At 36.5% G+C, this 24,850-nt stretch overlaps 1 protein-coding gene across 2 annotated transcripts in view; it reads left to right on the top strand.

The window, feature by feature from the left end:
• Nucleotides 1–24,756, top strand: part of dok6 (docking protein 6) — a 91,867-nt gene extending 67,111 nt beyond the window's left edge. For both annotated transcript variants that reach the window (XM_079862616.1, XM_079862617.1), the window contains 2 exons: nucleotides 2,386–2,494; nucleotides 20,937–24,756. In XM_079862616.1, the coding sequence (XP_079718742.1) occupies nucleotides 2,386–2,494; nucleotides 20,937–21,091 (264 nt within the window). In that variant the 3' untranslated portion in view covers nucleotides 21,092–24,756. The remainder of the gene's footprint in view (nucleotides 1–2,385; nucleotides 2,495–20,936) is intronic.
• The last annotated feature ends 94 nt before the right edge of the window (nucleotides 24,757–24,850 follow it).

The following is a 24,850-nucleotide window of genomic DNA, read 5'->3' as shown; positions in this document are numbered from 1 at the left end:
CAACACATAGCCTAAAAAACACATGATTAGAACAATAACCAAAAAGTACATAGTTAGACACTTTACATATGATTTAAGGGGGAAAAGACAAAAAACAATAAATAAATATTAATAAAAATTTATAAAAAAAAACAAACAAATAACTAGAAATAAAAGGGAGGGAGGGTTATATAAAAATGTAGTTAATGTAGGCTAATATATATTCCTTTATTTTATGGAATATTCTTTGATTTTAGAGTTGCACATATTTTTTCAAAATGTATACATTTGCTCTTAATTTCATGTTATCCTCTCCATAGTGTACTTTAGAAACTAAATCTACTTATTTAAAACTGGGGATTCTTGCTTTCTCCAAAAAAGTATTGCATTAAAAGCTGTAATTCTCAGCATTCTAAATAAGTATACATCATCTTTATTAAGTAGCATAGGTCCTATACCCAAACCTATATTTTGTATCTTTATATATTGTTTCTTAAAATAAACTTCCCTGAATTAGGCTACTTCTGTTCACTGAAGTACTTCTGTTCGCTAGAAGTTCACTGCAACTTATCCAACATCCTAAAGATAAATTATTATAATTAGAAGATATTTCTAGTGTTATAAAATATCGCATATTAATTTTCCAAGCAAAATGTATATTTTAGTCAGAATTATTGCGCTCATTTGGCGCGCATGCGCGCAGCAGCGCTCGTTCAATATGAAGATTAGCAGCAAAATGGATACATTTGCATGACTTTCTAACATTTATAAATGGAGAATATAACTGTAAAATGTAAGTTTTGCACTGAGGGGGAAAAAAAACATATCACAAACACATAAAACAGCACAAAATATACGCTGTTTGATGGTGGATCGATTTGATCCACGATCGACCTCTAGGGCTGCTTCAAAAACGCGTGCACACGCAATTATCTAGACTTGATAAACCTGGATCAAATTAGTGAGTTTGCGTGAACTTCAATTACCTTTTATGGAACCACTTTAGCCCCAACTTATTTGTTAGGCTCATTCAAGTCCGGTTTTGGAGTTTAATCCCCGCTTTTCTAAGCGTCTTTTATGGAACAACCCTCAGGATGCATGGTATCATGGATCCATGAAGTAACTGGCCTTTAAAAATAAAATTTTGCCTGCCTCTATGGGAATTTAACATAGGGGTGTCCAGACTTATGCACCCTGTATTTTAAGGAAGAACATTTATTTATTTACGATACATTATTCATTCACAAAGAAAATTGGTGTCCTTAAAGGTTGGATTTTTCCAAAAAAATTTAATTAAGGCATTAAGTTCAATTTCCAAAAGATGATTTTTTATTCCTCTTTTTAGTCAACTTTAGCATGGGTGTCTAAACTTATGCATAGCACTGTATATATATATATATAAAAAACATTAAAAGTTTACTGACCCCAAACTTTTGAATGGTATTATATATGTGATTATTTCAGAGATTCATGTATGCTACATATATCTACAACATTTAAAAAAATAAAATAAAAATACCTTAGATAAGATGTGGATCAGGATTGCATCTTGCTACTTGATTAGGATTCCTCTAAGTTTTCCCATGTCCTTGCTTGTACAGCACGCAGATCACAGAACACTGTTGGTCGAATACCTTCAAAAATGACGCGCTTATGTCTTCCAATATCTCAGCTGGTCAAGCATGACGTTATTAGCAACATCAAGGTCAAGAGGTTGATTCCCAAGAACACGCACACTGATAAAAATCAGCTGCAACTGAAGTCGCTTTGGATAAAAGCGTCTACCAAATATGTACATGTAAATGAATTAGAGACGCAAGATAACAACAGAAATAACAGCCTGAAGAGGTTTTCATCATTCAAAGCTTTCTGCATCTAAACAGTGATGCCTTGAAATGTGATCTTGCCATTATTATTGTCAGCATATCACTGAAAGCACATTTTGGATATTTCTCTGTAACCTCCTGAAGCTAGGCGAGGGTTGATGAATCGTTCAGTCGCCTGGCGCGGATGGTCTTTCCTGCACTATTTAAATCTGTCTGGCAGTGAATCTGTGCTGTCATCTCTAAGGCCTTCAGTGGAGGCTGATAAAACTTGACCATATGGCCCTCCGCTCAGATCTCGCATTCAGGACCCCTGCCAAAAAAATGCTGCTTGCTCTGAAATCTTGATCTAGAGTCCCGCCGCGAGTATTATTTGTTAGAATTTACGAAATTCTCTTAAAATGCTGCGGTAAAAGACTGTAATGACATCACACTCCACCTGTCATCTGTAATGATCAAAACAGGCTAATGCTGTTTACTGCGAGCCTCGGTCTTTGAAATCCTCTCAGTGTAGGGCCTTTCCGAGTAATTTGACTGGAAATATAAGCAATGTAACCCAATGATTTTCTGCTCTGCCTCACAGACTCTTTCAAACGAGAGCACATTAACAAAGTCGATATCTCTCCCGCGAAGCGCTTACTGGCACCACATCACGCGTCAGAACAGCGTGGGAGACATCTGCAATTACCAAGGTAAGACAGAGCTCTTTCCCACTCCACAGCTCAGTTAAAACAGCATCTTTAAATGTTCGCCGTACTTACAAGGGTGACGATTTCATCTGAAGCTCCATTTGGTACGTTTATAAATCAGTGAGCAACACTGGCCCTTTCACTTGGGTAAAGTAAATCAATCTGGCGATTGAGTAAAGCAATAATATGGCAACACATTTCCGTGCTCTTTTACATCCCGCTGCCCTTTCTCGAGTAGTGTTTTGTAAGATGGTTTGAATGTGGTGCTGCATTAGTCTAGCTGGGAATCAGACTGGTGGATTTAATTCAATACTTTAAGTGAACATAAATTAAGCATGGAAGGTTTCCATAGTGATTTTGAATTACCAGTAAAGCTGTGTTCCGCATAGGGAGCGGATTTGCATAAAGTAGCTGATGAACATGAATTCATCTTATTAAAACAATTGTGTCAGCAAAACCTTACTGTATTTGTTCATTAAAACATTTTGATGTCTCTCCTGTTATGCCAATAAATAAATTCATACTGCATTTTAAAGTGAAATATTCTTACATCACATTTATTCTTTAAAATAAACAATGCACATTAATTAACATGATGAGCACTCAAGTCCATGATGTAAGTGTGCCAGATTTAGCCATACAGGCTCATTTTCATCTGTAGTACCTGGCAGGTTAATGGTAAAGAAAAGTCCATAAAACATGAAAAATCATGTAAAAACACATTCCAGCAAACATAGCCATAACCAGATTATATTAACACAAAATTACTTTAAATATAAGGAGACAGAAACATGCCACTACTCCAAATTATGAAGGCATGTTTGATTATCCAATAACCACTGTTTGTTTTATTGATGTAGAAAAAGATGTAATATTTCTTAATTATGTAGGTATAGTATTCCAGGTATGTGCAGCTCTATAGGAAAAGGCTGACTGCCCGAAAGCACTTCTACTGTGTGTTGTTGTACAATCCCCTCTAGTAGTGGTAGATGAGTTAGGATTTTGTCTAATTAAGTGGAGGTGAGTACACAAGTAAAATATCTGCAAATATAATGATATTTTCCTAGTTTAAAAAGTCTAATATAATGATATTTTCCTAGTTTAAAAAGTCTATTATAATCATATTTTCCTAGGTTAAAAAGACTTTCCGTTGATTGCAGTGTAGTGCCACCTTGTCTGCGTCAAGCTGGTAAGGCAGTAATTCATATGTGAAAAGATCATGGCATTGGTGTAAAATTTTGAGGCCTCAGTGGTTAAATTATTTCTAATATGTACCAAATTTACCAGATTCAATTTAATTGAATTCACAAGTTTCTTAAACCTCTTAAAGGGTTTTGTGGGTGACGTCACTTCTGTTTGTGTTGCGATTTAAAAATTTTCAGTTCTTTAAGTTCTCTCCACCTTTCAAAAGCCTTCCCGATAACTATTCGTGTCTTGGAATAAACACGATGGTATTCCCTCGCCCTAATCCTCCTCCTCCTCTTGGGGATTGACTCAGCCATGTTCAGTTTCTCTTGTTCGTTGATAGACGCTGGCTTCTTCTTCAGCTCCGACTTCACGTGCAGCCGTCCACGAGCGCAAAACCAGAACCCCCTGTTGGTGATTGGTTGGAACATTATTTATTTTGGTTTTGAGTGGTTGGTGAAACCAATTGTTTTTGTGTGCAGATCTCAGAGCCTAGGCTGCCTACAGAGACGCGGTTTTTTGATGGCCTGCTTATGGGACGGGCAGCTAGCGGATCGGTAGGGAAGATTAGATGAATGTGATCATTTATGTTTGAAATTGCTGATACAACCTTTAAACTTGAAAATTGTCAATTTATTAATATGCCTAAACATTTATACTCATGGACTACTGATACTATAACATCTGGATCTGGATCTCTACAGTATTTGCTAGGGATGTCCCGATCCGATCCACGGCATCGGTATCGTGCCGATACTGGCCCAAAACGCTAGATCGGATATCGGAGGGGAGAAAAAAAAATTATCCGATACCTATGATCCGATACCCATTAGGGGTGGAACGGTACGTATTCGTACTGAACGTACGTTCAGTGCATGGATTTACACAGAGAATACACGGTATAAAAATAAAATAAGACTCGCGTGCACATTAATTAATGTAATAGCCTACGGAACTAACTGTTAGATACGCGCATATGCGGGTTCTTATAGGGGCACCTAATCTGTAGCCCCGCCTTAGCTCTGAACGCGCGTCTATATCGCTTCAAACGCTCACTTTATCATTATACGCGCGCGACGCGTCCTATTCGCTTTGGACGCGCGAATGGATTCAAACTGTTCAAGCATCGAACTAGACGCGATAGACGCAAATTTGACGTTCTATTCGCATTTGGTGTGAATGCAGCAAAATGAACAGGCTGCGATGTCAAGATTGCAATGCTGGTGTGTGTGTGTGTCAGAGAGAGAGAGGCACGGGCGCGATCGAACAGTGGAAACATAAAAACATACTCCGTCATTTTCATACAGGACATCATTAAAACTGCAAAAAGTGTTTAGCCTACTTATATTTGTGTAAAACACAACATTGTGCTTTTGTCAAACTGTAAACTCTTGTCAAACTGACTGTCACACACACACACACACACACACACACACACACACACACACACACACACACACACACACACACACACACACACACACACACACACACACACACACACACACACACACGCACACACTGTTTAAAAGCAAAAATGATCTCATCTTTTGGACATTCATCATATTGCATTGGTTTTCATTTCTTGTCCTAAAACAGAGCACTAATCTGTTTATTTTTAAGTTACACATTCTACATTGAATAAAACAGAAAATCAAATCATGTTTTTAATGGTAGTATTATTTTATACAGAAATAAATTATTTATAATTCAGATGAGAATAAAGTTAAAGTTAATTAAAATTTTAAGGAAACAAATATATTGATCTGAAATATAGCAAATTAATTTTAAATTCATTCAGGTTACCAAACAGATCTCAAGGTCTTTTGAATAAAGGCTGGCAGTCTTTCATTATCAACTGTTGTTGTGGACTATACTGGAGAAGTATTTGTTCTCCATTTGAGTGAGATGTTTTTATGTGGCTAATTGTGCAAAGTGCTTCCATATATTTTATTATTAGTAGTATTAGTTCAAGAATAAAATAAAAATATCGGATTGATATCGGTATCGGCAAATAGCCAAAGCTGCGGCATCGGTATCGGTATCGGAAGTGAAAAAGTGGTATCGGGACATCCCTAGTATTTGCAGACTTTGATAAAAACATACATGCAGTTTTACTAACATTAAGATGTAAACATGGATTTAATAACCGACTTGCTTTTTGCTTTTAGCATGCATATATATTACCTTATCATCAGCATACATGTGACAATTACCAGTAGATGCACAAACGTAAGTAGGTCATTAATATACAAACTGAATAACAAAGGACCCAATATTGAACCTTGAGGTACGCCAACAGAATTAGTAACTATTTGTGAAGTCTTATGGCCTACACGAACACACTTTACTATCAGCAAGGTATGATCTTATCCATTTAATTACCTCTCGTGAGAAATTATAATTTGATAACTTCATGATTTACTCTGTTATCAAAGTCTTTCTTTAAATCTAGTTAGACAGCTCCCACCACACCTCCTTGGTCCAATTTAGATTTTATTTTTTCTAAAGAAAACAATTTGCAGTTTCTGTAGAATGGTTTTCAGTTTTGTAGAATGACTTTCGAAACCCAAATTGCATAGGATGTAATGAGAATGGAGTACTATTCAAATGTGATAGTATCTGTTCAGAAATCAATTTTTCTGCAGGATACTAATTGGTCTATAATTGATACTAGCCATGTGATCACCTGATTTAAACACTTGTGTATTATTGCAGTTTTCCAAGCTCTTGGAAAGAGTGCCTCTGTGTAGGTTATAAAAAATATTGTATCCATCCCATATACATAATTTGCCCTTGAACTATTAATATAGGAAATAATCATGTACTTTAGAATTAGTCAGTTCTCTAAAATTCAGAATAGGAGCATTAAAAGATAAAGTCTTGATGCATGGACAAAAGGCACCATAAAATTATCATAATTCTTATCATAATAAATCATTATCATACTTTTTTCTAAGTCTTCAGAAGCTCTTTAATAGCTTTGTGTGAGGAAAAGACCACATTTAAGTTAAGATTCACTAAAACTTTGTGTATGGAAAAGAGCATCTTGGACATTTCTGCTATACAGTAAATACTCATTTTTGTTTAACTGAAAACTACCATACAGATTCAGGGAATATTTATTTTTATTTTTGAACTATTCTTTTAAACAGACATTTGTATTACTCATGTAAACCACTCACTGATGCACATTTAAATCAATGTTACAACAATACATTTTGCTATTTGGGCGCCACTGATTTTCTTTTTCCACGGCTCCTTTTTAGCTAATGCTTTTGAGAGTTGGATTGAAAGCGTGTGTATAGGTCCATGTGGTCCGGAGACATGTAGCATTAGGGAAATGATGTGTCCATCTGCTGGGAGAGAGATGAGTTAATCTGCCTGGACGCCACATGGGTTTGGTGCTTCGGTCTCTGTCAAGCTGTCAAAATCGTCCATTGTCATATGAGAATAACCTGTGTTTTTACTGTTACGCAATTTCACAAGACACAAGCTGGAAATTTGAACAGATGAACGCACACAAATAGATTATTGGCTATAATGGCAAGATATTTGCGTCCCTAATCAGTGAAAAAATGTTTTGAGGCAGCTCCAGATGCTGATGTATCTAGCTCTGAGGCAGCCAGCCTTAAAACCTCGGTCTCGTTCATCATTGTGGCATTCCCATTGTTGAGATGTTAGCCTGATATAGTGAATGTTCCCCCTCCTCATCAGCTTCCCTCAGAAATACAAATTCAGCAGAATGCTGCTTTTTTTTTTTTTCAATGAATAAATTGAGTGCATCACCATGTTGAAGGACGGTGTTTAGGTTGAAGAGTCAATGAGAGCACGCGCCTTCCGTGAGAGGAAAATGGAAAATATTATAAAGATCTCTGCCGTGCAACAGCACACTCCTTGCGAATTGTGCTGAATAGAGAACTTTGCCACCTGCGTAAGATGGCATGTACAGCATAAGATGCTTTTTTTAATCAATCAGCATGCATATGAACAACCCACCGCACTGCTGTGTACGATAGGCTAATATACAATTCATGGAATAAATCTAATCATTCACACCTGAAGAATGGATACTAAATCAACGAACAAAGATGAATGGACTACTTGCACAACTACTTCCGCGTTCTAGTTAGTACATATCGGGAGTTTCCAGTTAGAGCGTCCAGCGTACCTACATACACGAGAATGCAGATTATCACTAGGTTTTATGGCTGCCAATTGATTAAATAAGGGTTAATGCCCGACGAGGTGTCCATTGTCAGGTATTAATGGACGACGGCGAGGCGTGAACCGCCGAACTTGCCTCCGCTAAAGTCCATTAATAACTGACAATGGACACCTCGAAGGGCATTAACCCGCTTATACCATGGTCACTTGCCAAATAACACATTTTTTAAAACATTAGTTTATATTTTAATTAGTTTTACAATCGAAATCTAAAGTTTTTACAAACAATAACTTGGTTTCCCTGGTTACGTCTGACGGTTTATTTACTAGGTGTCCTCTATCACTTTTTAATGGACACCTTTCTCTTTCTGACTTTTCATACCTGTTGGGTTTTCATTCATTTTTAAATGAAATTGACTAAAAGGATTAAAAGGATTGCTTGTGTGCGCTGGTGTTTATTCCAGTCTTTTAAAATAGTTGAATGAATGAATGCTCGCGAAGTGCACGATGTTAAAAAGGCTATAGGCTATTTAATCAATAACGCACACAGAGGAGAATGACAGTCAACTACTTTGAATATTATAGCTTTTTGCGCATAAACATGTAAATAGTGAAAAGATTGACATTGAAAAATGACATAGAATGATTAAAATATTTAATCCAAATAAATAAATGTTCGTGGTTCGTACCGATGTTATTCATCTGTTCTCACACACTTCAGCGTCGCGGTCACTAGTTTAGACGAACACTGACGGCGTGTGGTGAAATAATGGCGTATTTTTAACACCCGCTGCTTTCTCAGATCGGCTTGGGCCTTGGGTTGGATTAAAACTTCATGAAAATTCTGCACACAGCAAACATCAGAATATACCTTCTCCTGTCAATAAAAACTGTCAATTTTTTTAATCTTATTGCGGAAACTCATTTTAGGTGGCGTTTGTTCAACTCATTGACCACAGTACATTGAAAGTAAACATAACCGGAAATAAGTGAGACGTACTATTTCCAAACGGAAGTGCGTCACGAAGCTCAGTGCAAGTGGTCCATTGGTGACAGCTGGTCATTAACAAACAATATGTAATGTTCAGTATGTTCATTTAACTGCTCATCAGATTTTGTACATTTAAATATTACATTGAAAAGCTTTTAAAAACGTTTCAATTTTAAAATGTGTATTAATTAAATGTTTATTGATTTTTTTTTGTGTGTGTATAGTTGTTAATTATAAAAAAAATTAACATTAGCATTAAATAAGTATTTATTAAGTAAATAATAAAAAATGTACACTACTGTTCAAGAGTTTGGGATCAGAAAAGATTTAAAAAGGATGCATTTGATCAAAAGTGACAGTAAAGACATTTATAATGTTAAAAAAAAAAATCTATTTAAAATAAATGCGGTTCTTTTGAACTTTATCAAAGAATCCTGAAACAATGTATTATGGTTTCCACAAAAATATTAAGCGAAACTGATTTTACATAATAATATGAAATGATTGGACACAAAATCAGCATATTAGAATGATTTCTGAAGGATCATGTGTCACTGAAGTAATGATGCGGAAAATTCAACTTTGCAATGAATTAATCACATTTTAAAATACTGTATATTAAAATAGATTTTAAATTAACTTTTTTGATCAAATAATTGCAGTCTTGTTCAACATATCATTTTCAAAAAATATTTTAAAATCCGGGATGGTCCAGCAACAGACATCCTACTAACTACAGTATAGTAACTTTGCAACTACATGTCAACTATCTCTCATTAGAGTATTAGTAGACTCTTAGGTTAGGGTTATTAGAATAAGTTGACATGTAGTTGCAAAGTTACTTATAGTTAGTAGAATGACTAAAGTGAACCATCAAAATAAAGTGTTGCCAAAAATCTTACTGTCCCCAGACGTTTGAACCGAAGTGTGTAAATCAGTTTAATGACATTTCTAACTATTAGAATCTACATCAATTCATTTACATTGTTCAGCCAAAAAAGAAAAATTCGGATGATATTATTAATTGGTTATTATAATGTAATGCATTATAAGACATTGAAAGAATGTGTTTCCCCCTCATTCTGATATATGAACCACAATATAAAGATGAATATCTGCTCTTTAATTGTTTACAGTAAGTTCTCCAGCTAATATCCACATCTGGCAGGAAAGAACATGACTTCATGTCACTTTGTGAATGAGAAATAATGCCTGGAAAGCGTTGTGCTGATGTTCATTCAGTCACAGCTCAGGTGAAAGATAGAAAACTGAGGCCAAACTGGCAGCGTACATTTGGTCACAAGATAAATTTTTAGTCAGCAGCTACGGATTTGCTGACTCACATAATGAGTCATACTGTATGTATTCTGTTAAAAATGGATCACCTCCTTCCGCTCCTTCCGAGATATGTAGCACAATTAATAATTAACCTGTTACAAATAGCCTTGCAGTTCTTGTATATGACTTTAACTACCTTAGAGTATGTGAAATAATAATGGCATAATAATGTCTTTGAATTTATTTGGGATTTTTCAGCATATTTTGATATGTGCAAGTACTTGATAATTTGATTGAAATGTATATATTTTCATTAATTGACAGCTCTATTTAGAGTCATACTTAGGGCCCTATGATTTTGCGACGTGGAAAACACATGAACTTCAACTCCAGAGCTGATCTGAGAGTCACTTCACCAGCATTTTACCATTTCATCTAATAAAACTATCATCATATACACAGAAACTCGCAGGTATTCACTACAACTCACCAAATTATGACAGAAATATATTACCATTGTATTAGTAGAATGTACTTTTCAATGTAATAATGATAATACTACGTATTAAAATATTATTTTACACTTTTTCATCCATGTTACAAACAGTAAAACTGTTGTGCAGCACTTTCAACAATTTTATGAATTCAGTTAATTTGACATGCTTTTTGATTGATTAAAATTTAATTAAAGCTTTAAAATGGAATTAAAATGGAAAACACAAAAAAAGGGAATTTGGAATTCTAAAAATTTGTATGCTAAAAAAAAAAAAATATATATATTTTTGTGTGTTTGTAAAAATGAAAACGTGGATGTAAAGGTATTTTTATTTTCAAGTTATTTTTTACTGCTGTGTCACATACTATATACACTATACATCAGGCATCCTCAAATACCGGACCCCGGCTTGGTTCCAACCGGACCATGGGACATAATAACAACAGCAGCACCATTTAACCTTTTCTACAGTTTAAAGTGAGCAGTAAGTCAAAATGATAGAGCGGTTTACACCACAAGTGCTCAGGGTCATTTATGGTAATGATCTTTCAGCACTATATCCTATAATATTTTTATCTAGAGCCAAATGTGCTTCATTCAAGCCATTTCCATTCCGTACGCATTGCTTCTCTCTCCCGCTAAAGACAATAAAGCGGCACATTAAATGGATAGTTTTTGGGATAGTTTCCCAAGATAGTTTCCCAGAATTTTTGCTCTGGCCAATCAACGAACAGTGTATGATTATGATTCAGGCAGCATTATAGGTCAGAAGTCAGATTGGTTTGGAACAATCAGAATAATATCCAGTTCCATCTGGTTGAGGATCGGAGTCACGCCGGTATGGAGACGGGTTTGTTGAGGATCAGTGCTGATGGCTGTCGTGTCGTTGAGAGTCTAGTTGACACAATCTCTGCTGACACTTCAGGGATGCGTTGTGGTCGTGTCTAGGTGCAGGTCCTCCATCTGGTCTGGATACGGCCCGGATCCGGCTGACTACATCATGCGTTGTGGTCGTGTCTAGGTGCAGGTCCTCCATCTGGTCTGGATACGGCCCGGATCCGGCTGACTACATCATGCGTTGTGGTCGTGTCTAGGTGCAGGTCCTCCATCTGGTCTGGATACGGCCCGGATCCGGCTGACTACATCATGCGTTGTGGTCGTGTCTACGTGCAGGTCCTCCATCTGGTCTGGATATGGCCCGGATCCGGCTGACTACATCATGCGTTGTGGTCATGTCTAGGTGCAGGTCCTCCATCTGGTCTGGATACGGCCCGGATCCGGCTGACTACATCATGCGTTGTGGTCATGTCTAGGTGCAGGTCCTCCATCTGGTCTGGATACGGCCCAGATCCGGCTGACTACAGTAAACCTCGGAATAAGCAGAAAGACTAACATTAGTGTAGATGCCATTCTAATGATGTAACAGGTACATCGGGTGTTATAGGAAGTATTCCCGGTTCCGGCTGACCTAATTTATGCAGCCTAATAATCATTTAACTGATTTGAATAATAGGAATGTATAATTTTCTATGTGTATGCCAGGTTAAAGAGATGTGATTTTAGTCTAGATTTAAACTGACAGTGTGTCTGCTTCCCGGACAATGCTTGGAAGACTGTTCCAGAGTTTAGTGCTAAATAGGAAAAGGATCTACTGCCAGCAATCGATTTTGATATTCTAGGTTATTATCAACTGGCAGAGTTTTGAGATTGCAATGAAGACATGTGAAGACATGATTTTTCTACTATACAAACTTTACATTATATCTCTTAACCTGGAACACACACACACACACTTCAGTTCCACACTTTCCCCAGGACACCTGCACTAAGCTCATGGTTGTCTGGGTTGGAGCTGAGCGAGTCCAGTCCATATACAGACTCAAAAATGCCCATCTTCGCATTCCTCGCCATCTCGCTAATCTGAAATCAATACACAACAAACCCAATCTGTGTGCCTCCCTGCCAGACAGCACGTTCCCAGCACCTCCAACCTAGCAGTGATGTTATAAAGAGGCTTTTCTGGAAGATTCAGACAAGGGTAGAACGGAGAGAGCTTTTCTTATTATATAAACATGCTCACACGCTGCGCTCAGGTCTTGGGGACGCTCTGGAGTGGTTTGATAAGCCTGATCAGTCCCATGTGTGTCCCTTTGACCAGCTGCACCTACAGCTTTTCTACTGATTGGGCCTCTTCTGATCCCTGTCATAGATTGTGCTACAGTATGTATATATGTGTGTGTGTCTGTGTTGAATCTTTCCTTCAGCAAAATATGAGTAGGCGTACTTTTGCAGAGAAGTATTGTTCTGTTGCTCTAATGGACAACAGCTACAGCTGTTCTTGTTAACTAGTATTACTTATTCCTTTTCTGATAATGGCCATACCTGTATTATCCATAGACTGATATTTCATGTAAACAATGTATAAAGCTAATGAGTTTACATACATAACTGGGTAGCTGACATTAAATTAGTATAGTGACAACAGTGTGGCATGCTATACTCCAACTAGAACTATTTTATCATTTTTATTATACATTACTCATATTAGTTGATAGATGAAATTGGATATTTGTACTTTTAAATTGGCATTTGTTGCACCACATGGTTATTTAAATAAACTGAGTAAACAAATTAATTAAATCTAAAATATGTATATCATCTAGAAGATACAAACATAAGAAATATAACATCTAGAAGTCGGGGGGAAATTCATGGACCTGTTATTTGTCAACTACCCAATTATAGACTTTTGAAAATGGAGGCTTTTGCTTAAAACCTCTTCCTCTGCCTTCATTAGTTTGGCTCATTTACTTTGGCCTTTAGGTTTGTAATCACCTTGTGGAGAGTGGTTGTCTGGTGATGGCAGGTTATATGTGAGCAGCAGATTGGGCTTGATGTAAATTTAACTTTCAGAGCAGGAAAATGGGAGTTTACTAATGCATAGAAATGCATAGTGGAAAAATGTTTTTCCCAGTCAAATTGATTTCTTTCATTCATTCATTCATTCAGTCATATGCACCCAGTAGCAGCTCCTGACAGCAAATGTGTCTTGGGTGGACTCTTGGGCTAGTTTTTGATAAACATTTTGTAAGCTTTATTTTCTAATCGCTGAACACATGCAGAACGTTATTCTGCCTGACAACCTGTTATTTTGCCTTCTCTCATGCTGATTGACAGGCTTTTAGTACACACGACACACGCATAGAACGCTATTTAAAATGACCTTAATGGCCAGAACAGAACTACATTCACATGGGCTCATTTAAACTAAAGGGTTTATACTTTCATTAATTTGATACGCTACTCCACTTAGGAAGAACAGACATGCCAACTAGTTATTGACCTGAAGCAGACTAATATACAGATATCTGAAGCAAATTGATATCGTCTTGGACTGGAGAGAGGTTTGCGTAAGGTAATGTGAAAACAAGCAAGGCGGCCTGAAATCTGTCCCAATAGACCTTATTCAGAACAGCGCCATGACAGGATAGACTTATCATGTTTTCAAAGGCATCTGCTGAAAAAGCCTGTGTAAAACTCCTAGATCACTTATAATTTTCCATGTTGTCTTAAGTTTTTTGTCTACTGACATTTCTTGGAAAGAAATTTTTAGCAGTTTTTAGTCAGCAGGTCAATCCAAAAACACATTAAATAACAGTGCAACTCTCTGAAAAGATGTATGTCTGTCCCTCATAGCCTCGCTTTCATTCCTGTTAAAGTCGCCATGAAATCAAAATTGAGACTATTTACTTTGTTAGTGCACATTACTAGTTTTATGTTGAACAATTAACCAATGCAAGTTAATACAAAGAAAAGAAAAATTGGCATGGTAATCTTTAATCAAAATCTGAAAAGTCACTCCCGCTCTGGAATGGCGTTAGCCTAGAAATCTAGACGCACCCTAGCGGCAGCAAAATTTATTTTGCAGCCAGGGTAGTCTAGCAACTCTCCGTTGACTTTCGGAGCTGTAAAAACCTAAATTGGGTCAGGCCAATCACATCGTGTATAGAGTAGGCGGGGCGGGCTTAACATAATGACGACAGAGTTGCGACGGTTCCCTGCTACTTGAAAACAAAGAATGACCGCTGCTGGCGAACAGTCTTTCGAATCGGCTTTGGCCGCGACTCTGGAGGACTTGGAGTTAAGTTTTTCTTTGAGAAAAGAGCAAAGAACGGCACTTAAGTCATTCTTAAAAAAAGGAAGTTGTGTTCGTAGTTTTGCCGGCCAGATTCAAAAGTTGTGGTTGGTTGAAGCGCTGTCCTATTGCGTGCAGAGGGAATTTGAAAGACAGCCGTTTATCCCGCCCCTCGGATTGAGCCGTGTCTATGGTGAGTTGCCAGACCTAACATCTTGATGTAGGGGTAGAATGGCGTTCCTTCTCTGGTTATGTCAGTTTGACGGCTTGGGTTGAAAACGCTTAACCCCTCTCAATCGCCAGTCTACTATGAGCGAGGGATGGAGAGGAGGTGCGCTAAAGTAAAATCCCGCCCTCTATTCAATGTTCTGTTTTCACTTGGAAATACGTCACTGAAGTCGGTTTCACCTTCTGGTTCACATGGACTTTGAAAATCAAAGATGGTGCTGCTGTGAATAAGGTCTATGGCTTTCAATTTTTCACCACAGATTTACATTGGAAAAAGTAGAGCTGGGGAACCGGGTGAACCAGGTGTGGATGTTTTGGATTACAGACGAGCTGTTAAGATCGGTTACATCTTAACATACAGCGGATTATACTATTTACATTTAGTTTGCTTTAGAGCCACTATAACATCTCATTATTCACATTATGTTCGGAGTTTGAAGGATCAAAGTCATTTAAAAGAAGCAATCGGCAGCCATTACTACTGGTCAGAGGTTTCCATAAATATCTAGTTTACATGTGAGGTTGTCTATATGTTGTAACTAAGTTAAACAGTGCAATGCACACATTGTTATTTGTTTGTGGTGTATTGGTTGCAACTCAAGTATCCATTTATGCCAGAACTACACTAAGCTGATGCAACATACCCATGAAGCAAGTGGCACTGAGATGTCATGCTGGAAGTGCAGCAGTGGCACTGCTTTCCTCTTTCACAGCTACATCTTTCTGTCCATGGAAGCTTGTTTCTGCTACAGAATAAAAAATAAAAAAGGCAATTGCGTCAGGAAGTAACAGTCAAGCAACAGGAGGTGACAGTAACTGTAAGTGTTTTTGTATCTTTTTCTAATTTGATTAGGGCAGTTGTAGTTAAAGATAGTTTGTTTACTGTTCTATAGTCACGTTGAAGTCTCGTTTGTTCAACAACAAAAAAATTACGTATACTGCATTAGACTAAACTGGGACTGGTCACAGCACTTGCATATTGTTGTCATATTGTTAGTTTAATTGCTTCTATTGCTCTCCTCATTTGTAAGTCGCTTTGGATAAAAGCGTCTGCTAAATGATTAAATGGAAATGCCTTTTTTATATTATTCTCTTGCAATTGCGAGTTTATCCTGTTTTCACAGACAAGGCTTAAGCTAGTCCCGGACTAAAATGCATGTTTGAGCTGTTTTAACTGAAAGCATCTTGCACTGACATATCTTAAAATATATCAGTGGCATTTTTTTTGTCTCAAGATTCACACCAGTAATGTTTTTTTTCTAAGGCACGTTAATAAAACCTACTGAACTAATGCCTAATCTCACAATTCTGAAGTTTATATCTTACAATTCTGCCTTTTTTTCCTCGCAGTTCCAAATTTCTCTCACAATTCTACAAAAAAAAAAAGGTCAGAATTGCGAGTTATAAAATTGGAATTGCGCAAAATAAAGTCAGAATTGAGAGATATAAAACTTTCGCAAGATTGACGAATTGCGAGAAAAAAGTCGCAACATATATTTCTTGTTTCTCGCAATTGCAAGTTTATATCTCGCAATTCTAACCATTTCTCACAATTGTAAGATACAAACTTGCAATTGCTAGCTACAAAGTATGAATTGCGGATATAAACTCACAATTCTGAGAAAAAAAACGTCAGAATTATGAGTCGCAATTACGTTTTATTCCATGGCGGAAACAAAGCTGACAGAACAATAAAACTATAATGTGAAGGATTACAAAATGTTCAAAGTATTAAAATATTACATTTACACAATGAATACAACAGGTTAAAGCAAGTACAAATCTAGACAGACTGGTGTGTTCTTCTTGCTTTAATGTCAAGCCAATGACAAATCGTCTTTGTCCCACCAGGTTAGATCAGTGTATTGCAGCCTCTTGTGCGTGTGTGTGTGTGTGTGTGTGAGAGAGAGAGAGAGAGAAAGTTATGGTCTAACCCAGAGCCCTGGCCCTGCAGGAGCTGTCTTGCACACAACAAATATGCATGTTTACCATCCCGGACGATAATTCCTTCTTCTTCTTTTTTTTGTCCTACCAAGCTGAAACAGGGCCAGAACTTTGAGCAACAGATGCAGTATAATGGCTTTTTTTTCTAAAGGCTTGTTTCAAGTGAGGTTCGAAAGGCATGTTTGGCTTCTGTCATTTCATAGGAACTAAGGAAGAAGAATCGAGAGGTTGTCACTTTGTTTTCTTCTCTGGTTGTTGTTAGTTCGAGCCCCTGCGGTGGGATCTTATGGTGTTGGCTAATTGGCTGTTTGCAGTCAAAATCTGGGAGTCAAACACAGCAGCGCTTCTGTTGATGTTGTATTAGCTAGAATAAATGTAACACCATGCCAGTGTTTGAAAATAAATCACTACACATTTTATGTGCATGTTACTCCTTTAATGACATAAATATAAGAGGAGATTGTTATTTAGTGCCTCCTCTAGTGTTTGATGTTTAAAAAGTTTAATTTTAGTTTAGCTTTTTTTTAAGCATTTCTATTTAGCCTTATTTTTATACTTCAATGATCAACTTAATTTCAGGTAGTTGCCAAGATAACATTTCTAATTTAAGATTTCTGTTTAATAACTGTATTTGACTACAATTTTAAAGTAAAAATGTATTTGAAATGAAGCTGAAATAAAATAATTTTAATAGTTAATTTTAACATAAAAACATTTTAATAGTATAGATGTTAATAATATAATATAAATGTTAACTAATAGCTAGTGGAAATGTATTGCCATTTACTGAAAATCTGCACTGGGATTTTTTTTTTTGTATTTGAAATAAAGCTGACATAAAATAAATCATTTAATTTTTATTTCAAATACAAACAAAAAAACACTTTTAATAGTTTATATTTAGGCTAGTTAATGATAACAATAGTGTCTCTTTGAATAACCGTTTTTACTAATATAAATGTTAGCGAGGGAAAATATGTTGTGATTTACAAAAAATCTGTTGGGATTATTTTCATTAAAAAATCCTATCATTTAGAAATATTTTGTAAAAAATTAACAAATATTCACAAAGACAAATAAAATACATTTGTTTAATTCATTCATTTTTTTGTAATACAATAATAATTATTAAATATATGCATGTATAATCTATAAAAATATTTGTTTTTTTTGCATGTCATATTGCTGTATTTTTGTCTGTTGAAATGACTAATGGATTCATATACTGCAGACTACAGTCACGTAGTCTGATTTTTCATTATGGTTTGACTCAGTATTTGATCAAGATATAGTTTCCTGGTTGTTCAGGTACACTGTATTGCCTTTGTTATAAGAAAGTGATACAGCTTGTAGACTCTAGACATTGCAAATATTGAGGTTTGGTGTGTGTGTTATCATCCAGCTCTGTTTATCTGGCCGTTGCTTCATTTCCTCCATCCTGTAGAGCTCACTGGCAGCTCAGATCATCACAGAACCCTGACTGCAATTTCCTAAGGTGATGGAAACACGCATGTGGATTATGTGTGTTGGCAGGTCGCTGGGGCCGCAGAGGCATAACATGTTTACCAAGCATGCAGGACAAACGGCGCTCCAACTGTCCTTGGGTTCATATGGCTCCCGCAAATCCGCTTACATCAAAAGTGTAACATCTGGATGAGAGGACACCCTCTGTGCTGTGTGAATCATGTACCAGAGCGAGAGTGTTCAGTTCTGCTGCAGGATCCCTCAACGCAGAGGCTAGATTCAACCCTTCTCGGACACACCTGGCGTGTGTTCAGGAAAACCCATTCAGATGAGGAGGGTTGGAACTAAACTGCACCTAGTTCACACAGTTGAAGATGCACACACTTCAGGCTTTAAGCAAGAGGAATTATGTCAGATTATGCAACAAATATGGACAACGGGACATGATGTCACGCTTTAGAGACAGGGTTATTATAGTTGACTAAAACTAAAACCAAAACGATAAAAAATTCAAATAAATCAAATAAACTTTTAACTTATTTTATTGCAGTTAGTTGCCAAGGCAAGATTTCCTCTTTTCATTTAGTGTAACTTGATGTACTCAAATGACTAAAACTGAAATGAAAATGAATAAAAACTATACAGACTTATAAAAAAAAAGAACTAAGAAAAATATCAAAAACATAAAGTGACTGACCATTTAACTAAATGAATCCAGAAAATATGAAAATTAAAATAGTATCTCAATGATACTTAAATAACACTATCTAGGGCTTCTGTTTTGGTAATAAACTTGTAATATTAATTAATAATAATACTAGTTTTGGGTCAGCAAGATTTTTTTTTTTTTTAATGTTTCATTAAATCTCGTATGCTCACCAAGGCTGCATTTATTTGATCAAAAGTACAGTAATATTGGGAATTATTATTATTACCATTTACATTACAATTTTCAGATTCACATGATCCTTCAGGAATCAGTCTAATATGCTGATTTGATGCTCAAGAAGCGTTTATTATTATTATCAATGTTGAGAACAGTTGTGCTGCTTAATATTTTTGTAGAATTTATTTTTTGTGATTAATAGAAGTTCAAAGAACAGCATTTATTTGTTATAGTTTTTTGTAACATTATAAATGCCTTTACTTTCACTTTTTATTAATTTAATGCATCCTTGCTGAATAAAATAATAACTTTTAAAAAACTTACTTTTCACTTTTATCTTCAAAGATTCTATTATTCATAATTAGTCAAAACTCTATAGGCCTACTGTCTATTGATCAGATCTTGGGCATAAAATCTCAAGTCATGTTAGTGATGTTTTACTTTGCTGAGCAAAGCGGACAAGTAAGATCAAGGATAATAAAATTAAGTATGATATAAAGAAAATCAATGTGTTTCACTGCATATCATCACTTAAATTAACACAGTATCCGCTGAAAATCACCATATTAACAAACACTTTGTTGTCAGTCTGGATCAGTTACACACAAAGAAATGTTCTAGCAATAGTATAAAAAGTCTTCATACATGTGTATGTTCAAATAAAACTTCTACCACGCTTTCATAGTCTTTTTGCTCGGAATTTAAAATATTTTGATCATAAAGTATAAGATAGTTTTTGGAGATGTTTGGGGTTGGTCAAATATAACAACATCTGCAACAAATTGCATATCTTTGGCTCAGTTAGGGCCTGAGGGGGTTTTGTCCTCCTTGATTTTGAGCTCCATAATCATATTTTTATAAAATAGATTAGGTGAATTTTCATTTTATGCCAACTGTGGATCCTCCCTCATAGTCCTCACCAAACAAGATAACATTCTCATGTCCTGAGTCTGACTGTTGGTCCTTTTTGCTAAATGTTGTGGGGTGATTTAGATGAAAAGCATGTATGGATCCAATGGAAATAGTAGGCATGCTGGCACTAGCACTGGAGCAGGATTCAGCACTCCTGTTTAGCTCAAAAATGCATTTGATTTCTATAAACCTCAAGAAATATTTTTACCAAAACACCCACCCACCTGTAAGATTAAGTTATGAAGTGACAGTCTTCCATGCAATACCTGTACGTTCCTCAGAAGCGGCTCGCTTGGTTTCTATATAAGGTTTGTGTCGTGCGCTCGGTGAGACTGTATTTGTTTGAGTCAGTGCTCTATATAGCCTATGTGCTCGCTGTTGTTAAGAAACAAGTTTTGTGTGATTCACCTACTTGGAGAGCAGGTATCCTCGTCTCACCCTGGGTATTATTCTACTCCTCATCCATAATTGATCACACAATCACCTCTAGAAAATCGAGTTAAGCCATCTAACTTTACCTCTCCCGCGAGCGTGCCAAACACTGATACGTGGAGAGTTGCCAAAATCTCTTTTCCCTTCTAGTTTGAGGAACTGTGTTATTAATGCACAAAAACGATCAATGCTGCGTTCAAAAAGCGCAAGTCAATCAATGCGCAGGAATGTGTTTTGCTGTACAGTTCTTATTACCTTCACTCGAATGCCTTTTCGAATCAGTGCCGTGTCAATAACATGCATAATGATCTCTCTGGCTCTTTCAAGGTACGAGTTTGACTATGACACTCATTCCACGGGCTCAGACGTTTCAAAGCTTCCTCTCCGAGAAGACTGAGCAGGAGCAGGAGCAGAACCAGGATCAAGCAACAGCGGCCTCTAGTGGCCACGATAGGAACTGCAGCGCCTCGCCGCTCCGTTGACATGCACTGTCACGGCTTGACGAAAGCCACGACTCCCGGACATTCCAAAGCTTTAGGAAGCTCATAGACACATGAACAGTATGAACTCTCTTTTTCTCTCTCTATATATATGTATGTATATGTATGACTTAATTATTTGTAGAACAGGGTGTATACTAAGAACTCTAGGAGCCTCTTTTTGTACGTTGAAGAAAAAAAAAAAACAAATGCCAAAAAGTTGTACCATAAACTTTATTTTCCTTGTGTAGTTTAAGACAAATGGACTTTCCGCAGTTATTTTTCAGATATACTGTAAATATTAAAGCGCTGTAGCGCTTGCATCCATAGTTTCTTGCATTTTTGTCTGTCTTTGTAATGGGAAACCCACTTAGCTTCTGTTAAACAAGGAACATGTTTGTGTTTAGCACCCTGCACTTTTAAATTAGAGCTTGTTTTGCACTTTTGTCGTTTTCTTTGGGTTTTATTATGCCATGATGTCTGTAGATGCGTGCTGTGTGGTGTTTTGGGGAAAACTGGAAAAAAAGCTTACTTTTAAAGGGATAGTTCACCCAAAAATGGATATTCTGTCACTGTTTATTCACTTTCCAAACTCGTACAGTATGTTTTTGTTTCTTCTGTGGAACACAAAAGAAGATATTTCAAAGACTGTGCTGGTTGCTCTTTTCCATGAAATCTGGAAAAGCTTAAAGGACTCAAAAGACTTCTTTAGACTGTCAGTCCAAATCTGTGAGTGAACAGCAACAACAACATGAAATTCGATATTTACAAATCCGTTTTGATTTCAAGTCTCATTTCTGGAAATTGGTTTCAGTCTGACCGCTCTGATTGTAGCATCTTTTTTTTTTTTTTTTTTTTTTTACTTTCTCATGCCACGTAAACGCATATCATACTATATATTAAAAATGTATAATCATATTCTATTTAATATTGCAATGCAACACTGCAAACTCCTCCATGCTGTTTTTGCCGTATGCGGACCAACCCAACCCAACGCAACATACTGTAACGCATAAACCAATGCAGATATTCCGGAAAACGAAAGTGTGCCATGGGACACACAAATCATCTGAAGAGTTTCGATACACATTGTGGACAGTCAATTTAGTTTAGATCAGATTCCAATAACGTCTAAACCATGAACAAATCATTGTTTTGAATCAGATCTTTTCAATGAATCAGTTAAGCCATAGTCACACTAAACTTTGAGCAAATTTCTACGGACATTGCAACGATCGCAATATGACGTCACACTCTGCGGTGTCTTTTTTAAGTACATAATTCAACATCTAATACATCAAATATGCAATCTTACTCCAATGTACTACATCAGTGCAGTCCTGTAGATTCAAAGTTTGCGTTCTGTTAATTCAGATAAGAGCTCACTCAGAGTTCACGTAGTCCACACGAATACATTTTCGTTTGAAAACGCATCTTTTTCTCTCCGGGTTGGCCCTCCGTCCACACCGAGATGGCATTTTTGTCCTGCAGAAACAGCTTTTTGAAAACGCTTTCCCAAGTGGATAAATTTGAAAATGCCATTTTATCATAGTGTGAACTGTGAAAACGGAGGCATTTGAAAACGCTGACGCATGTTTAGTCATGTGACTCATTAAACCGATGGATATGTATGTTTATACTGCTATTGTGCCTGTAATGCGCTATTCACTTACACACTGTTGCTAAAATATGTTACTTTGTACACTCTTCATATCACAGTCCTGCAAAGATGACGGAAAATTTACTTGAAATTGCTGTCCTGCGGCAAAACATGAGCAGTTGCGTTTTAGACCAAACATAGATAATGGTGAATGGGTGCGAACTGGACGCATTAGTGATTGGTGAGATATTTTGCTAAATACAATGATCCTGCCTGAAGAATAGCATGATAACTTTATATATTATATATAAATGCGTCCAAATTTGTGTGCTTAAGCACTATTATATGACGTTGTGTAGTATAAATAGTGCAAGTAGTGTGTTCACACTGAAAATTCCAAATAGAAAAAGTTCACTTTAAATAGGTATAGGCTACTGGGATGATGCACTTAATCAACCAAAAAAACAAAAACAATGTGGAGTGTTGGACACTTCATGCACTTAACTATCACAGACTCCCATGTTGAATGGCAAAATAACCTTATAAAATGCGTACACTACACGGTTGAGTACATAGTGTAGTCCTAGTGCGTCATTTGGGATGCAACTTTTGTCTGTTTCATCTCAGTGAGTTTTTATGAGGTTTTACATAGGCCTATATGCAGTAAGGTAAATTTAACGTTTTCCTACGTTTCAGTGTGGATGAGAAACTTTTGGATAACGCTAGAGTGGACGGAGAGCTTTTTTAAAACGAAAACCACCGTTTTCAAACGTATCCGGATAAATGTTGACGTAGCCTAAACTTGAACTTTGAAACGCAACGAAATGTGAAACTAGCGTTTCCGGACTCCACCATTCGCATGTTTATGAATAGAAGTCAATTTAATGAAAAATGTCGTGTCCCTTTAGTTGAAAAACGCAGTCTGAATGATTAATTTACTAATCCGAGTGATCTGGAGTCAATTATCTGGTCACAGCAGTCCAAATTTACAAAAAAATGAGCTCAATGTTAAAATTGACTGGAGTTCTCCTTTAAGACGACGACAGTCATACAGGTTTGGAATGACATGAGGGTGAAAAATGATCAGTTGCATTTTTGGATGAACTATTCTGTTCAATATACCCCCAAAACAACTTTATTTTCTATGAAATTAATTTCTGAAAAGTGTCTACACACTGGATGGGAGGTTCAGTTCATCTGAAGCCTCTCACACTGCAGAAGAAGTGCCTTCAGACTCTGCTAGACTGAGACTCTGGCTGGAACGCTGATTCAATTAGCATCCCTCCAACCATCCAACATGTGTAACTGAATTACGTTTATCTGTTGACACTGCATTTGTCTAAAAGCAGAACAAAATATCTGTTCTCTCCCTGCACAGGAAAACGCTTAACTCTTCTGAATGTCTTTGGGTTTTTTCAAATGGTCTTGTATAGGATGACAGACGTGTGCACAGAAACAATAATGCATTCAGTGAGACAATCAATTTACTTTACAACTTGACCATAAAATACCTTTAAATGACTGTTGATCTTTTGTCTCATTGTGGTAGAAAACCCTGATTTGACTAGAATAATAACATATGTCATGATGTGGAGCTAAATGTTTTAGAAGCACATTATGAATTGTAATTTTCCCCCCCTTTTTCCACATGTAATTATTTGCCGATACTCAGAATTCATTCTAGGCAGCGTTTAGTAGCACTTGAATGTGAATCAAACCTCTGTTTTCTTACGGTATGCATTGTACATCATTTAAAAATGTCTTTAAAAAGGGAATGTCCTTTTCTAAGGAGGTTTCTAAGGGATATTTGGTCAAACACTGTGTTGTTTAATACCATGATATTCCATTGCTCGGGAATTTCCCTTTGGGATTTTCCAGAAATCATTTCTTGGAAGATGTCTTTCTGGTTGTGTTATAGCATTTACACCAGTTTTAGTTTGTGTGTGTATGCTTATTTGTAATTGTATGTTGTTTTTAATCCATGTTTTATTTTAAGGCATTAAGTAGATTTTGTCCTGTGTGGATGTGTCAATGTTTACTGAGTAAAATAAAATGGACTTTACAGAAACCCCTGAATACTGTGTGTGTATACATTTCTTAAATACAGTGAGAACAGTAATATTGTGAAATTATATTGCTGTGATGGCAACACTGAGTTTTCA

Source organism: Squalius cephalus (genome assembly GCF_949319135.1).
Source record: "Squalius cephalus genome assembly, chromosome: 25".
Classification (NCBI taxonomy): Eukaryota; Metazoa; Chordata; class Actinopteri; order Cypriniformes; family Leuciscidae; genus Squalius; species Squalius cephalus.
The sequence above is the reverse complement of the archived record's forward strand: the minus strand, read 5'-3'. Positions and strand labels throughout refer to the sequence as shown.